We start from the raw sequence: 17,255 nt of genomic DNA, 5'->3' as shown, positions 1-17,255 counted from the left end.
GCCGTGCGTCCCTGTGCGTGCGTGCCTGTACGTGCGTGTACGTGCCGTGCGTCAGGCGGCGCGTGCGCGCGCAGGGGGTATTAGAGGGAGGGAGGGGGGAGCCGGGCACCGGGAGAGAGTGGAGCTGCGCGCAGGTGAGACCGGGGGTCAGGGAGGCACTCCGGGGGGGAGGCTGTGGGGTAGGCTCATATCCGGGAGCAGGGGAGAGACACACCTCCCCTGTGCTGGGGTAATTAGTTACACCGAGAGAAGAGGGAACCATATCCCCCTGTATTATCCCCACCTGCATCACTCTCTTCTCCCCCCCCCTGTATTATCCCCACCTGCATCACTCTCTCTCCCCCCCCCCTGTATTATCCCCACCTGCATCACTCTCTCCCCCCCCCTGTATTATCCCCACCTGCATCACTCTCTCCCCCCCTGTATTATCCCCACCTGCATCACTCTCTCCCCCCTGTATTATCCCCACCTGCATCACTCTCTCCCCCCTGTATTATCCCCACCTGCATCACTCTCTTCTCCCCCCCTGTATTATCCCCACCTGCATCACTCTCTTCTCCCCCCCTGTATTATCCCCACCTGCATCACTCTCTTCCCCCCCTGTATTATCCCCACCTGCATCACTCTCTCCCCCCCCTGTATTATCCCCACCTGCATCACTCTCTCCCCCTCTGTATTATCCCCACCTGCATCACTCTCTCCCCCCCTGTGTTATCCCCACCTGCGTCACTCTCCCCCCCTGTGTTATCCCCACCTGCATCACTCTCCCCCCCTGTGTTATCCCCACCTGCATCACTCTCTTCTCCCCCCCCCCTGTATTATCCCCACCTGCATCACTCTCTTCTCCCCCCCCTGTATTATCCCCACCTGCATCACTCTCTTCTCCCCCCCTGTATTATCCCCACCTGCATCACTCTCTTCTCCCCCCCTGTATTATCCCCACCTGCATCACTCTCTTCTCCCCCCCCTGTATTATCCCCACCTGCATCACTCTCTTCTCCCCCCCCCCCCTGTATTATCCTCACCTGCATCACTCTCTTCTCCCCCCCTGTATTATCCCCACCTGCATCACTCTCTTCTCCCCCCCTGTATTATCCCCACCTGCATCACTCTCTTCTCCCCCCTGTATTATCCCCACCTGCATCACTCTCTTCCCCCCCCTGTGTTATCCCCACCTGCATCACTCTCTTCCCCCCCCCTGTGTTATCCCCACCTGCATCACTCTCTTCCCCCCCTGTGTTATCCCCACCTGCATCACTCTCTTCCCCCCCCTGTGTTATCCCCACCTGCATCACTCTCTTCCCCCCCTGTATTATCCCCACCTGCATCACTCTCTTCCCCCCCGTGTTATCCCCACCTGCATCACTCTCTCCCCCCCCCTGTATTATCCCCACCTGCATCACTCTCTTCCCCCCCTGTATTATCCCCACCTGCATCACTCTCTTCCCCCCCCTGTGTTATCCCCACCTGCATCACTCTCTCCCCCCCCTGTATTATCCCCACCTGCATCACTCTCTCCCCCCCTGTATTATCCCCACCTGCATCACTCGCTTCCCCCACCCCTGTATTATCCCCACCTGCATCACTCGCTTCCCCCACCCCTGTATTATCCCCACCTGCATCACTCTCTCCCCCCCTGTATTATCCCCACCTGCATCACTGTCTTCCCCCACACCTGTATTATCCCCACCTGCATCACTCGCTTCCCCCACCCCTGTATTATCCCCACCTGCATCACTCTCTTCTCCCCCCCTGTATTATCCCCACCTGCATCACTCTCTTCCCCCCCGTATTATCCCCACCTGCATCACTCTCTTTCCCCCCCTGTATCATCCCCACCTGCATCACTCTCTTCCCCCCCCCCCCTGTATCATCCCCACCTGCATCACTCTCTCCCCCCCCCTGTATTATCCCCACCTGCATCACTCTCTTCCCCCCCCCCCGTATTATCCCCACCTGCATCACTCTCTCCCCCCCCTCCCCCTGTATTATCCCCACCTGCATCACTCTCTTCCCCCCCCTGTGTTATCCCCACCTGCATCAGTCTCTCTCCCCCCCCCTCCCCCTGTCTTATCCCCACCTGCATCACTCTCTTCCCCCCCGTATTATCCCCACCTGCATCACTCTCTCCCCCCCCTCCCCCTGTATTATCCCCACCTGCATCACTCTCTTCCCCCCCCCCCTGTGTTATCCCCACCTGCATCAGTCTCTCTCCCCCCCCCTCCCCCTGTGTTAGTCTCTCTCCCCCCCCTGTGTTATCCCCACCGGCATCATTCTCTCTCTCCCTCCCTCCCCCTATATCTTTCTCCTTCAATCCCTGTCAGCCCCTCTATTTTGGGCACTCGGGCCCCGGGAGGGATAGTTCTCACACATATCTATAATGGGGGTGGTAACTGCCCCAGTGTATGGTGGGTGATGCCCTGGGGTAGGTAGGACCCTTTTTGGGGTTTGGTGGCTCTCTTGATCTTAGCGGTAGGTTGTTTTTTGTTCTGCCCCTGGCAGGTGTGTAGTAGTTGCCCGGGCCTCAGCATGGACCATAAGGAAGATCCTGATAGCAGGGACCCTCTCTGTGACATTGAGAAGACCATTCAGAGCAGATCGCAGCATCACTACTCCAAGGTGGGTGACACGGAGCGAGGTCAGTCACAGTCAGTCTCACCTGCGGGAGTCCTGTGAATCCTGTGAGATGCAGCCCACCTGTGACACTTACTGCGGTGTATTCTCTGTCAAGGTGTTTCTCTGGGTAATTGGGTGTTAACCAGCTTCCCTCAAACTAATTACACGGCAGTTAAAGTCCCATCATCTGTTACTGTCAGTTCCTACAGATGAGATGCTCTGATTCTCTTTCACAGGAGCAGCTTTTGGACATAAAGGAGCACCCCCACTCCAGGCAGAGACCCTCCTGCCTGCTGGATAAATATGACAGGTAGGCCCTGAGTGGAGCGGCAGGCAGTCTGTTTCTGTCTCCGCTTCAATGTTGGTATAATGTGGTCTCTCTGTGTTGTTGTCACAGTGATGGTGTGTGGGACCCTGAGAAGTGGCACGCGTCCCTCTATCCGACCTCTGGCCGCAGCTCTCCCGTGGAGGGTTTAAGGAAGGAGCCGGATACCGACAGGGCCTCTCTAAAGCGCAGGATAGGTAAGCCGCTCAGTGACATCAAGCCTCGGACAGTACTGTGTCCCATCACCTGCTTCTGATGTTATGCAGGGGTTATCTGTGGGATATTACACTTGTCCATAGAACTCTGGTCAGTGGGGAGAGTCATTTGTGGAACGGGCCCTTTAACTGTTCGCGTACCTCCATGTTTGCATGTCCCCCTGCAGACCCGCGAGAGCGTGTGAAGGAGGATGATCTGGACGTGGTCCTCAGTCCACAGAGGCGGAGTTTTGGCGGTGGGTGCCACGTCACCACTGCCGTCAACTCCCGTCAGGCTGGGAGCCCCCTGGACAACAAGGAGAACGAGAGCCTGCGTCTCATGGGCGGGCGTAGGATTGGCAGCGGCAGGATAATGGCGGCCAGAGCATTCGAGCGCGATCCTCGAGGGGGAGAAAAGGATTTGAGAGACCCCCGGGAGGGCAGAGACCGGGAGAGAGATTACAAGGACAAGCGTTTCAGGGTGAGAGTGTGCGGCCTGGAATAGGGTGTATGATGCTCTGTCCCGGTGTATACTGAAGTACGCGGTACCTGTGACGGGCAGGAGCGGTGTGGTGTGTGTGTTGGTTTTCTGCTCAACCTCCTCGGAGAGGCAGTTCTATGTATCCACTACCTTCCAATAAGGATTCTCCACCCCAGTTAGCTGCGTTATTTGTAGTGACGTGCTGTTTCTGGTCACACTGAGGTTACCCCCTTTGTGCCACTTCAGAGAGAGTACGGTGACAGTAAGCGCGTGTTTGGTGAGCGGCGGAGGAACGACTCGTACACGGAGGAGGAGCCGGAGTGGTTCTCAGCGGGTCCCACCAGCCAGTCCGAGACCATCGAGCTGACCGGCTTCGATGATAAAATCCTCGAGGAGGATCAGAAGGGACGGAAGAGAACGCGGAAACGCATGCCCTCTCTCAAAGGAGGTGAGGAACGCGTTGACTCTGCACCCCCATGAACCTCCCACGTCTCCAACAGGACAGGCACATTGACTTAACCCAGGGGTGTGCACAAACTGGGGGGGAGGGGGTGGTGCACGAGGCCTCTAACACACCTTACCGCGACGTGTCGTCATGGTAACCTGGCGTCAAATGATGCCGCGGGGTGACGTTGCTATGGCAACGTCACATGACCCCGCGCGTCATTTGAGGCCGGGGTGGGTGTGTGAGCAGGCAGGGGTGCGCACGGGAAAAGTTTGCGGATCCCTGACTTAACCCTTCACTGCTGGAGGTGCCAGGAGCTCCATGCTTGGCCATGGATTTCCGACTCGTCTGGCAGTGACGGTTCTAGCGGCCTAGTATTTGTCTTGGTATTCAGCTGCATGCAGCATCTTCCCTCTAATGCAACAGGAAAGGGATTTCGTAGCTTAATAATAACTTTATTTCATATAGCGCATTTATCCCAATCTGTCGAAGCGTGTTACAGTACAGCGCGCGTTCTGCAGCACATAGGAATGTTATACACCGTCCCTGCCCAGATGAGCTTACAATCTGTTTTTGGTGCCTGAGGCACAAGGGGATATCTTGATATAGTGCAGATAAATCGATGATACCACACTATTTGAATGTTCTATTCTCCTCCGTTGAACCGGGACATCACTGATCCAACCCCCATTGTGGGTACATGTAGGAAGATGCAAAATGTTGGTGCAATAACGTTTTTGCTCCTAGCAACAGACAACACAAAGGGGGGTGCAGTATAACTCTCAATCTCCCCAAAGGTATCGTGCAGGGAGTGACTTGGGGCACACTCCAACCCTACTCCGCTCTCGTCAGGTGTTCTCTCCCGTCCTGTGCATACGTGCAGCTTCCTCCGTCTGCTCCTCTCTCCACTGGAGGGCACTTGCTGACGTGAGAGGTCCCGCAGCGTCTGCAGGTGAGAGAGGAGCAGACTGAGGAAGCTGCACGTATGCACAGGACGGGAGAGAACACCTGACGAGAGCGGTGTAGGGTTGGAGTGCGCCCCAAGTCACTCCCTGCACAATACCTTTGGGGAGATTGAGAGTTATACTGTACCCCCCCTTTGTGTCGTCTGTTGCTAGGAGCAAAAACGTTATTGCACCAGCATTTTGCATTTTTGTTCCTACATGTACCCACAATGGGGGTTGGATCAGTGATGTCCCGGTTCAACGGAGGACAATAGAACATTCAAATAGCAGTGTGGTATCATCCATTTATCCGCACTACATCACGATATCTGTTTGTGCTGTGAACACTAAGTGTTTTACATTCTTGATTTGCAGTTGGGAAACTGCAAGTGTTTGGCAGCACCTGGTGTGTTTCACTCACAAGGCACTAATCATTTGTATATTATCACTATATCATACAGTATGTAGTAGTTTGTGTTTTCTATGATCACTACATCACCAGGATTATAAATTTTGCGCCTTGGTATATTATATTGACAAGGGGATAAAGTGACTTGCCCAAGGTCACAAGGGGATAAAGTGACTTGCCCAAGGTCACAAGGGGATAAAGTGACTTGCCCAAGGTCACAAGGGGATAAAGTGACTTGCCCAAGGTCACAAGGGGATAAAGTGACTTGCCCAAGGTCACAAGGAACGGACACCAGGAATTGTACTAGGTTCCCCTGATTCAAACTGTTTAAAGTCTGTCTTTCCTCACTGAGCCGCTCCTTCCAATGTATATATCTCCCTGTGTAGGACTCTGACCCTGTTCCTCTAACATCACTAACCCATCTTGCGTGGCATGAAGTAGGCACCCCCTTTCCATTACACGCAGTGCTGTGTACCCAGTTCTTATTTTGAAGGCGCTGTGATCTTATTACTGGGCTCCTTTCTTTAAAGGACCTGGCGCCTCACCCTATCAGTTGTGACTTTGCTGACACTAGAAGCATGCAGGGCCTCACTTCCAAACTGTTTCCTCTGCCAGGGTTTGAATGCAATGGGGCAATGCTAGAAGAGGAGCCGGTTCTTCCACCTGAGCCCAGCACCGACCAGGAAGTGCCTCGCGAGGCGGTTCTGCCGGAGCCAGCCCCGGGAGAGTTCGACTTCAATGAATTCTTTAACCTGGATAAGAGCGTGCCAGGTCTGGCATTGGTGAGTCCTGGGCAGCTGGTGGCACCTGGTATCCCACGGAAGCACCGACTCAGCTTACCCTAGTTTGATTTAGGGATGGAGGGCGCCTCACGCAGGCTGTTGCCAAAGTAACGTGAGATTGTCCGATTGTAGCTGTGAGGTTGGTATTAACCTGCACCGTAAGCTGAGAGATGCTTCCTGGGGTCCCTAGTTTTGGGTTGGTGAGCCTGGCACATGGTTTGTGTTTGCACTCCTGGTGGGTGAGTCACAGTTCTGTGTATGCATGACGGGTGTAAGGTTTTTACCTGGGCTGATATTTCACTGAATACCTTGTTCTCTAACCCACTCGTGACTACCATGTGCTGTGGCCACGTGCTCTTGTTCCTGCTCAGCTTGGCTGAGCACTGCCTCTGGTATGAAGGCACGGCGGCTATGAAGTGATTTGTGTCGGTGAAATTACGGCGTGATCGTGAAAAATGTCATCTGCTAAATACAACCCCTGTCATAAACTCTTCTGCTAGTTGTGGACTCTCCTATTAACTGGCTTCTCTCGGTAGTTTAATGAGTGCTGTGTGTTGCTTTTGAAGAGTCTGCATCATGCCATGGTGCAGACACCATTGGGGGCTCAGGCTCTGGTTTGAGTGGTTCTTCCTGCTTTTGTCAATGGTATTCCTTCTGTCTGAGCCATGAGGTTTCGCAGCCGCTGCTGTGGAAGGCTGTCTTGTGGTTCTGTGCATATGATGTTGCTGGTAAAGAACTGCAGAGTTTTTTTTTATTTCTGCTGGTGTCTTGCCCGTGTTCGCCATATTACGCTGTCTGTGCCTGGCTCTCGGGTCGGTCATCCATTTCTTGTGTTCTGGGCGGTTCCTGTGCTGTTAGTGTCCAGGTTGATTTTATGTAAGTGATTGGTGCAGTCCGAGCCATGACTGGAGCTCGTATTCACACCAGATGTGCCGCACCCACAGAGCAGCCCTGTATCTAGCAAGTAAGTGTCTCTTCTCCCCCCCCCCCCCCCCCTCCTGAGCTGAGGCGCCCCTTGTCCTCCCCCCCGGTGTGAGACGGGATGTCTAACGCTGGTCCTTCTCTGCTCTGTAGATGATAGAGGATGTGCTGGGGGAAGGCTCTGTGTCCGCCAGCAGATTCAGCAGATGGTTCTCCAATCACAGCCACTCGGGGAGTCGCTCCAGCAGCCTGAGGTCCACCCCCCACGAGGAGCTGGAGAGGCTAGCGGGTGAGAGGGGAGGAAGGGGCGGGGTGGAGGAGGGTGGCAGGATGAGGCTGGCGGGTGCTGATCGGAGTACTCCTGTCTGCAGGTTTGGAGCAGGTCATTCCCTCCCTGGGACAGAACTCGGGGAATTATTTTGCTCCCATCCAATTCGAAGAAAACTCTGACAACAAAGTGGACATACTGGAGATGCTGCACAAAGCCAAAGTGGACCTCAAGCCGCTGCTGTCCAGCTTGACCGCCAATAAGGAGAAGCTGCGAGAGAGTAGTGAGTCTGGGAGGGGTGGGGGGAGAGACATGGTCCCTTCTGTGGTTTGTGTCCAGTCTGGGGGAATTGCAGCCCCTTACGGACATGTATAATGTTCTCTAGTCCCAGTCATGACATTAACATACTAGCCCAGGGGTGGCAAACTCCTGTCTTCAAGGGCCACCAGCAGGTCAGGTTTTTAAGGATGCCGAAGATTGAGCCCCTGAAGCAGGGACTGATTGAACCACCTGTGCTGAAGCAGGAATATCCTGACCTGTTGGTGACCCTTGACGACTGGCGTTGGCCTCCCTCGCTCTAGCCTTTAAAAAGATCTTGTAATCCATTAACCCTTTATTACTCTCCTTGATGTCACCGCTCGGGGGGGAGGATATATTTTAACGAAGGGGAGTCTGTTTCTTTGCTGCTTGGATGCATAACTTTTTAAATCTAATCCTAAAAATGTTAAATATATGCAGGTAAAGCCTCCCGAGTGCACGTGTGTAAGGATGCTTTTCGTATCCTAGAGGAGAATTTAGGGCGCCGCTGTGCAATGTACAATGTAACCGGCGTCCGGCTCTGTGTATGGGCGTGTTCTCCGCAGCTCACTCTGGGGTGGTCCTGTCGGTGGAGGAGGTCGAGGCCGGGCTGAAGGGATTGAAAGTGGAGCAGGACGGGAGGAACGCCACTCCCTTCATGGCCGAGCAGCTGGAGGAGGCGCTGTCTGCCATGGTCGGACCCAGGAAACCTCGGCGGGACGGCGATATGTCTGCCTTCAACAAGCTAGTGAGCAGCATGAAGGCAAGTGGGACTCTGCCTTCCCAGCCCAAAGTCAATGTAAGTACTTGCTTGAAGATCTGAGGGGCAGGAGAAGCCCACTGAATGCTCTGTGCGCCCCCTCCCCTGCTTGTGGCTGCAGGTCTGTGCTTGCTCTGCCCGGGGGAACCAGAGCTTGGCCAGGGAGCCCTTGGCTGTGCTTGGTGCTGTGTTTGAGGTTCTCATCTCTGGACGTTCTTTGGCTTCTGGTCTTCATTCAGTGGCTTTGACTCGTGCGATGTCTGACGATGCTCCCATTCATAGTGGCTACAAATGACACTACTCTCGTACTGCATTGATCTGCTTGCTCTGGCTGTGTTGGTCGTCATGCTGGTTTGCCATCACTTTGTGGCTGTAGGAAGTCCCTGCAATGTTTAGTCTGAGCTTCTACCTGGCCGTGTGTGGCAAAGTCTTGGTTTTCCTGCGTTTGTTTTCAGCTGATGCTTTATTGATGCTTTCATCAGAACCTGGTAGTGTCTGATTTGTGATGTCATATGTGGTTTTGTTTGTTTGTTTTTTAAGCTGTGTTCACTTACTAATGGGGCTGTCACTTGGGTGTTCTCACCTTGGGGCTGATTTTGTTTTGATCTGGTAACCTCACATACAATTCCTTCTTCCCATTAGAGAAACCTAGACAGCCACTTGTTGGCGTCCTCTGACGTCAGCGGTCCCGCTCTGCAGCGGAACATCCTGCAGGTACGGATCCTGTTGCCATAATGGGTTATACACTCCTGGCTGTTTTTGGTGTTCCTGCGGCCTCTATCTCCATGCTCCTGAGGAACATCAGCAAATGATTCTCTTGTCTCCCCATCTCCAGGACCTTCTGGGGCCTCCTATGCACGGCCCAGCCACCTCCAATGTCCTGAGCAACCTGATGGGGGCGCTGGACCCTGCAACCTCCCTGCTGCGGAAGCGGACTCCCTCTCCTCAAATGCCCCAAGTGTTCCCCACACGTGCTGCCTCTGCGGATTACCTGCGTGCTCCGATACCGTCTCCGATCGGTAAGGGCAGTGCTGCTGATCCGTGTCCTCGCACACTCTGGGCTGGGGTATGTAGGTGACATGTAGCGTGTTGGATTTCCGTATGTGGATCCTGTGTATGCAGTCTTTCCATGGCCAAAAGACGGGGGCACACACACGCATTACCACAGGTTGCTGGTGCTCAATGTTTCTCCTCCGTGCAGGTTTTGCGTCAGGCCATCAGCACCTTCATGGAGATCCGTTCCTCCCCGGGATGCTGAAATCTGACAGCCCTATGATGTCACAGGTATAAACCTGTCACTAAACCTTCCTGACACTGCTGCTCCCGTTCTGTCTGCAGGAGCAATCTGGCACCAGTGCTAATAATGTCCTTCCCTGGTATAATGAGGCATCTTGTGCGGGCTCTCATAGTCTGAGTCTTCCCGTCTCCAAACTGATATCCAACTTACTTCAGTGCGTCCCTGTACTGTCCCAGCGTCTCAGAGCCTGAGCGCTGCTAATCCCGGGACCCGCAATAAGCCGCCTCTGTGCTTTGTTTTTTTTATTTATGGCCTACACCAAAACAATGTCCGACGCGCCACGCTATGAGACCACGTGTCCTCGCTCTTCTATTTATTTCTAAGGCCTCGGGCATGGTCGGCGCTTATGCGCTGAGGCGCGCTGGTACTTACCAGTGAGCCCCTACAGCTGCAATGATAGCGGCTTTTGTAGGGGCTCGCCTACGCTTCCGCAAGTGCGCGGAAGTGTAGGTCTTAGGTAAATTTTTAATTCAAGCGCTTGCCGAAGCGCTGGGTCGGTCACGTGAGCGGTTCGCCCAATGAGGGCGAACCAGCTCCGTGACGTCACTGGCCCGCCCGCCGACACGCCCCCGGACGGCGCGCTGTCTAAGGCCAGGGAAAGCACCCGCTTTCCCTCAGCGCGCCTCCGCACGCCTCAGCACGCCAGCAGGAACCCTGAACGAGGCCTAAGGTAGAAGATGTAAGTGTTCTGGAGGAGCAGCTGATTTAGGACTTCGATGCACGTTCCCTCTGTACACCCAAAAATGGGGCCAATTGTGCTTCCCATAGATAAATATATATATATTTGATTCTATATATTTTATATTCTATATATTTATAATATTCTATATATTATCGCGGTGAAAATATACTCCTGTGATTAATTTTCTTGATACTAATTTTCCATGCGATATTTCGATGTGACCCCACTCACTCAGAAGTAGGCCCCATATCTACTTCATGCATTAATAACCCAGGATCCCGCTATGGGAGTTGGCGCTTTTTTTGTTTTCTTGCTTTTTGTTCTAAATCTGTCTGGAAATGAGCATGTCCGATCACTCCATTACTGAATTGGGCACTGCCCTGAAGGGTGAGGCGTTGGTTCGGTGCCGTCGCAAACCTTGTCCTCGGTTACGGAGACACCGGGGAGGGTCTTGTTGTAGTCTCTGAGCATTGATTGGATGAGGTGTTGCTGGCAAGGCGTGTGACATGGGCTCTCTTTGCTGCAGGCAAGGCGTGTGACATGGGCTCTCTTTGCTGCAGGCAAGGCGTGTGACATGGGCTCTCTTTGCTGCTGGCAAGGCGTGTGACATGGGCTCTCTTTGCTGCAGGCAAGGCGTGTGACATGGGTTCTCTTTGCTGCTGGCAAGGCGTGTGACATGGGCTCTCTTTGCTGCTGGCAAGGCGTGTGACATGGGCTCTCTTTGCTGCAGGCAAGGCGTGTGACATGGGCTCTCTTTGCTGCAGGCAAGGCGTGTGACATGGGCTCTCTTTGCTGCTGGCAAGGCGTGTGACATGGGCTCTTTGCTGCAGGCAAGGCGTGTGACATGGGCTCTCTGCTGCAGGCAAGGCGTGTGACATGGGCTCTCTTTGCTGCAGGCAAGGCGTGTGACATGGGCTCTCTTTGCTGCAGGCAAGGCGTGTGACATGGGCTCTCTTTGCTGCAGGCAAGGCGTGTGACATGGGCTCTCTTTGCTGCTGGCAAGGCGTGTGACATGGGCTCTCTTTGCTGCAGGCAAGGCGTGTGACATGGGCTCTCTTTGCTGCTGGCAAGGCGTGTGACATGGGCTCTTTGCTGCAGGCAAGGCGTGTGACATGGGCTCTCTTTGCTGCTGGCAAGGCGTGTGACATGGGCTCTTTGCTGCAGGCAAGGCGTGTGACATGGGCTCTTTGCTGCAGGCAAGGCGTGTGACATGGGCTCTTTGCTGCAGGCAAGGCGTGTGACATGGGCTCTCTGCTGCAGGCAAGGCGTGTGACATGGGCTCTCTTTGCTGCAGGCAAGGCGTGTGACATGGGCTCTCTTTGCTGCAGGCAAGGCGTGTGACATGGGCTCTCTTTGCTGCTGGCAAGGCGTGTGACATGGGCTCTCTTTGCTGCAGGCAAGGCGTGTGACATGGGCTCTCTGCTGCAGGCAAGGCGTGTGACATGGGCTCTCTTTGCTGCAGGCAAGGCGTGTGACATGGGCTCTCTGCTGCTGGCAAGGCGTGTGACATGGGCTCTCTTTGCTGCTGGCAAGGCGTGTGACATGGGCTCTCTTTGCTGCAGGCAAGGCGTGTGATATGGGCTCTTTGCTGCAGGCAAGGCGTGTGACATGGGCTCTCTTTGCTGCAGGCAAGGCGTGTGACATGGGCTCTCTTTGCTGCAGGCAAGGCGTGTGACATGGGCTCTCTTTGCTGCTGGCAAGGCGTGTGACATGGGCTCTCTTTGCTGCAGGCAAGGCGTGTGACATGGGCTCTCTTTGCTGCAGGCAAGGCGTGTGACATGGGCTCTCTTTGCTGCAGGCAAGGCGTGTGACATGGGCTCTCTTTGCTGCTGGCAAGGCGTGTGACATGGGCTCTCTTTGCTGCTGGCAAGGCGTGTGACATGGGCTCTCTTTGCTGCAGGCAAGGCGTGTGACATGGGCTCTCTTTGCTGCTGGCAAGGCGTGTGACATGGGCTCTCTTTGCTGCTGGCAAGGCGTGTGACATGGGCTCTCTTTGCTGCTGGCAAGGCGTGTGACATGGGCTCTCTTTGCTGCTGGCAAGGCGTGTGACATGGGCTCTCTTTGCTGCTGGCAAGGCGTGTAACATGGGCTCTCTTTGCTGCAGGTCAGTGCACTGGATATCCATCAGGCTGCATTAGAAGGATTAATACCACACGAGCTGGCAAACTACTACCAGGCCGGCTACGGCAAGCTACATATGGACACGGGTCGGGACGGCTTCCGGAGTAGGTCAGTGTCCCTGCGACTGGGTGGCAGTGTTATCTGACGGCGATAGGAATGTCACATGCTGCGTAATGCCTCGTCCTGACCAGTCCTCGTTCTCTTGTGTTCAGGCAGCAGCAGAGGATGAAATCTCCAGTATCCAACCTGCGGGGCGCGTCCATGTCGCCGGGACCTGGGGCCACCGTCACCAGCATGGTAAGAACTGATCCCATGGGTGTCAGCGGTGTCGGTGATACCTTCTCTTGGTTCCTGGTGTCACAGGGGTGGGTCTTGCACCCTAGCAGAGGTGTGTGCTTTCCTGTGAAACACGGTGGCATATAGCATTGGATCCATACAAATGTTTTCGGAGTATATTGCTCTGAAAACATTAACGTCGTAGGTTTGGGCTGCGGGGTCGCCTCTGGCTACACGGGTTCTGCGAGGTGTGAGCACTGCTCAGTCCGTCTCTGGTCTCCGTAGCTCTCGCCGTCCTTCACACCTACCTCAGTGATTCGCAAGATGTACGAAAGCAAAGAGAAGAGCAAAGACGAGATGTCGGTGGGGAAACCGAGCGTCCGCGGGAAGGAGGAGGGGCAGAGGGTGCAGGAAGGTAACGTGTGTGTGTGTGTGTGTGTGTGTGTGTGTGTGTGTGTGTGTGTGTGTGTGTGTGTGTGTGTGTGTTTCCCATCGTGTTACATACGACCACGCACACCACATGCTTGAAGATGCCACTGACGGTTGCTCCGCTACGGTGTGCACGCTGTCCGTACATTTTAAACACTGCAGAGCGCCTGGGTCTGCGCAGGTAAAGCGCACGCTCTCCTGTGGTGGCTCCCGGCTAGTGCTGAAATATTTGCTCATTTTACATACTACAAATAGACCGCGCACACTCCATGTTCACTGCTCCGTCTCTCCTGTGGCTCCACTGCTATAGTGCTAATTGCATACACCTGCTGGATTTGACCCTCTTGCAGGGGCCAGCAATGCACTGCAGTCGGTGGGTACCCCCTTTAATCACGATGTGCTGGGGGTATGTTGTCCATTGGTATCAGTGTTGTCTCCTGGTAACAGACGGAGCCCTGACGGGTCCTGGGTCCGAGGACACTGCCCTGGACGCATCTCTGGAGACGGGTACCAAGTTTCCGACGTCTCGGCGCTCTGCGTGCACGCCGCCACTTTCCCACCAGAGCAGATACGCCAAAGACCAGGACTACCGTCCCAAATCTTCAGGGAGGAGAACTCCCACCGTGGCATCGCCGGTGCCCGGGGCCACCTTCCTACGGCCGCTTCACCAGGTGCCCATTGTGCCAATCGTCCGGCCGACCCACCAGCTGCACCCAGGGCTGGTTCAGAGGATTCTGGCACAGGGGGTACCCCCCCAACATCTTCCCCTGCTGCAGGCAGGTCTGTATTAAGGGGGGGGGGGGAGTGGGAGGTAGCCGAATTAACTCTTAATAAGCCGTATGTTAGTACGGCACTGGGGTGATTTTTATGAATATTGATTAACTCAACAGATTTAAAGTACTCTGGTCCTGAATAGTCTGGCCTCGGTTTCTTCTTTTCCCTGCAGGACTTCTACCTCCTGGTGTTGACCTCTCCGCCCTACAGGGTCTTGCCCCCTCTGCCCTTGGTCAGCCTTTCTACCCGTTGGCAGCAGCAGGTCACCCACTACTGAATCAGCGCTCGGCAAACCCCCTCCAGCTGGCCATGATGCAGCAGAGCTCTGGTACGGCACTGGGTGTGGTGCGACGGTGCTGGTTTTTAGTGCTTCACTTTTTGGTCCGGCTAGTCCGTTTTCACTGGTCAGAACTTCTAAGCGCTGAGGTCCCTGGGGTCTCCCCTTTCTGGGGAATATTTTATATCGGACACGGACCTGATGCTGTCCAGATATTTGTCTTCTAAATGTATTTATTTACAGGGACAGTTTAACGTGCCGAGGTCTTTAATTTAAAAAATAAATGCATGACTAAATAACAAAGTACACTGACCGAACCTCTCCCGAACCTCTCCCGAACCTCTCCCGAACCTCTCCCGAACCTCTCCCGAACCTCTCCCGAACCTCTCCCGAACCTCTCCCGAACCTCTCCCGAACCTCTCCCGAACCTCTCCCGAACCTCTCCCGAACCTCTCCCGAACCTCTCCCGAACCTCTCCCGAACCTCTCCCGAACCTCTCCCGAACCTCTCCCGAACCTCTCCCGAACCTCTCCCGAACCTCTCCCGAACCTCTCCCGAACCTCTCCCGAACCTCTCCCGAACCTCACTGCAACTCTTGGTACATCTTCCTGCTGCAGTGTGAGGTTCTGTGGTGTCTGTGTCCCAGGCATGGCACTGATTTACCAGAGCAATCATTACTTGGCATTTCAGGTTGGGCTTTTTTGTTTTATTAAATCAATAACTTTATGGGAAGTCTGACTCTTTAAAGAGCACGAGAGTGGTCACTGAATCTGATACGTCTTGTATCCCGTAACTCCTTTCCACCCATTATATATGGTGAAGCAAATGTACACAGCCGTGTGCGCCTGTTAAACACGTCCCCCTCCAGGCGCAGCTGACACATTGTGTCCTAGCCATGCAGTGTGTGAATGCAGTGCTTTCCTTGGCCCATGCTGGGTGATGACTCGGTTCTGTGCGGGTCTCCTCACCTCGTCTGTTCTGCAGGTTCCGGTGCGCAGGGTTTCCCGGGCCTACACCTTCCCCCGCAGGGCATGACCCGCCACGGCCTGCACATGATGGATCAGCGCCCTGCACAGAGAAGCACTTCCCCCGTGGGACTGGCCAAGTGGTTCGGCTCCGACGTCCTGCAGCAGCCGCTCCCCTCCATGCCAGCGAAAGTGATCAGCGTGGACGAACTGGAATACAGACAATGAGGCAGAGCCGGGCGTCTGACTGCTTTCCGTCCCCAGTCTGACCGCTCCCCTGGCAGCGGGTGACGTGCCTCTGATCCGTGTCCCGAGGACACCTCTGCTCCACTTTCATTTTGTTTTTGGTTTAGATTTTGGGCTGCTCTGTGCAGGGCCTATTCAGAAACTGCAGAAGAAGTGGAGCAGTTTCTCCCCCCTCTCCGTCTGCTGAATAGCACTGCAAACTGCCTGGAAGGATGGGCAGCACCTCTCGTACCCTTGAAGCCCTTTTTGGGGAAGGGTCACTTATATATTATTTTCTTATAATTTAGCAGAGCTGAGGGGAGCAGGAAGGTTTCCAGCAGATGATAATGAATTGGAGATCCTTGTGTATAGACTTGTATAAAGAACCTCCCCCCCCCCACACCCCTCTCCCTCCCCCTGTGTATATACTCCCACTTAGGGTAGTTTTTGTTTGGAGACTGTAGCTGTACAGAAGATGTGTGCTTTTTTTTGTTTTTGGTTTTTTTGCCACTCACCAAGTCCAATCTCTCCCTTTAATTGTACATGTGGCTTTTTTTTTTCTTTCAATTAAAACTGCATATGCCAACGGATTGAGTTTGGGTGGTGATTCTCCGGTTTTTGACGCCTCTCCTCTGGGTCACGGTCTGTACAATTCAACGACTTGTATCTAAAGTCCTGCATCGTGCGTGATCCCAGGCAGCACGGATTCTTTTATTGTGACACGCCGGGATGGAGATGTTTTGTATACACGTTGTAAGGCCACCGACCCTGTCGCACGTGAAGCTATGTCCCCAGTGGCCGTGCGTGCGGACCGCGCACAAGGAACAGCCCTCTATGGGATACGCCCCAGTCGGCACGTGTGCATGCCCAAGGCCCGATGCGCAACCGCCGTGGCAAAAATACAAGATTTTTGGGGCGGCGGCGGCGGTTCAGCCAATGAGGGCGAACCGGCCGTGTGATGTCATGGCCACGCACCCCCCCCACTCCCCTGTCGGATATCCTGCTAGTCAGTTCAAGCACAGCCACAGACCACAGGTTGCAGCTAAAACGGGTGCACCCGGTGCGTGTGCTGCCGTGACCCCGGTGCGTGTGCGGCCGTGACCCCGGTGCGTGTGCGGCCGTGACCCCTGGGGCCCCAGCCTAGGACTGGAACACGTTGCAATGCTTGGAATTGGATTAGAAGACGGTAGAATGGATAACATTGGTCGAGCCCCCCCAACCAGTCCAGGTTTTTAGGATGTCCCAGCTTCAGCACAGGTGGCTCAGTTGAAGACTGCTGAAGCAGGGACTGAGCTGCCAGTGCTGAAGCAGGGAGATCCTGAAGACATGTTGGGAGGGGGGAGCTTGAGGACAGGAGTTGAACAACCCCACCCCCCCCCCCCCCTGAATTGAAGGGTAAGTGACAGTGTTTGGGTAAGGGGGCTGCAGTTAGAGGCGAGGCAGGTGACCAGTTGTACTGGGACCGGCGCACTTTAATATTTGTATTGATGCTACAAATTTGATGGGAATGTTTTTTTTTTGGGTTTTTTTGACAATTTATAAAATGTTCTACCAGGAAGTGATTGAGTTACCTCTCCTCATTTTCAAGTATGTCCTGGGCAAGATTTTGCAGCAGGGTTAATTCTCCACGGGGGTGTAACTGAAGGATTTGGGTAGCTTAGTGGAATGGTAACACGTGCGGCAGTTACAATTTAATGCTATGAAGTGCAAAATAATGCACGTGGCATCCACACATCCGAAGGCAGAACGCGGGAATAATGGCGCTGT

At 54.4% G+C, this 17,255-nt stretch overlaps 1 protein-coding gene across 2 annotated transcripts; it reads left to right on the top strand.

The window, feature by feature from the left end:
• The first annotated feature begins 19 nt into the window (after positions 1-19).
• EIF4ENIF1 (eukaryotic translation initiation factor 4E nuclear import factor 1) lies at positions 20-16,074 on the top strand. 2 transcript variants are annotated; one of them, XM_075568431.1, is made up of 19 exons: positions 20-134; positions 2,503-2,619; positions 2,853-2,926; positions 3,014-3,138; positions 3,324-3,616; positions 3,863-4,064; positions 6,030-6,196; positions 7,271-7,406; positions 7,489-7,668; positions 8,249-8,445; positions 9,085-9,156; positions 9,278-9,461; positions 9,644-9,726; positions 12,526-12,650; positions 12,755-12,839; positions 13,104-13,233; positions 13,695-14,027; positions 14,194-14,349; positions 15,283-16,074. In XM_075568431.1, exons 2-19 carry the CDS (start codon positions 2,530-2,532, stop codon positions 15,489-15,491), a joined length of 2,841 nt encoding a protein of 946 aa, XP_075424546.1. In that variant the 5' UTR covers positions 20-134; positions 2,503-2,529; the 3' UTR covers positions 15,492-16,074. The 2 variants fall into 2 exon arrangements, with proteins under 2 accessions (XP_075424546.1, XP_075424545.1); XM_075568430.1 differs by having other exon boundaries at positions 8,249-8,481.
• The last annotated feature ends 1,181 nt before the right edge of the window (positions 16,075-17,255 follow it).

Source organism: Ascaphus truei, chromosome 13 (genome assembly GCF_040206685.1).
Source record: "Ascaphus truei isolate aAscTru1 chromosome 13, aAscTru1.hap1, whole genome shotgun sequence".
Lineage (NCBI taxonomy): Eukaryota > Metazoa > Chordata > Amphibia > Anura > Ascaphidae > Ascaphus > Ascaphus truei.
Note: the sequence above shows the minus strand (reverse complement) of the source record. Positions and strands in the feature narration are given on the sequence as shown.

Excerpts from the sequence above, each read along its gene's own strand:
- EIF4ENIF1 (XM_075568430.1), top strand. The coding sequence starts at position 2,530 with ATGGACCATAAGGAAGATCCTGATAGCAGGGACCCTCTCTGTGACATT. Across the intron at positions 4,065-6,029 it reads CATGCCCTCTCTCAAAGGAG|GGTTTGAATGCAATGGGGCA; the intron begins GTGAGGAACGCG and ends TTCCTCTGCCAG. Across the intron at positions 12,840-13,103 it reads GGGCCACCGTCACCAGCATG|CTCTCGCCGTCCTTCACACC; the intron begins GTAAGAACTGAT and ends TGGTCTCCGTAG.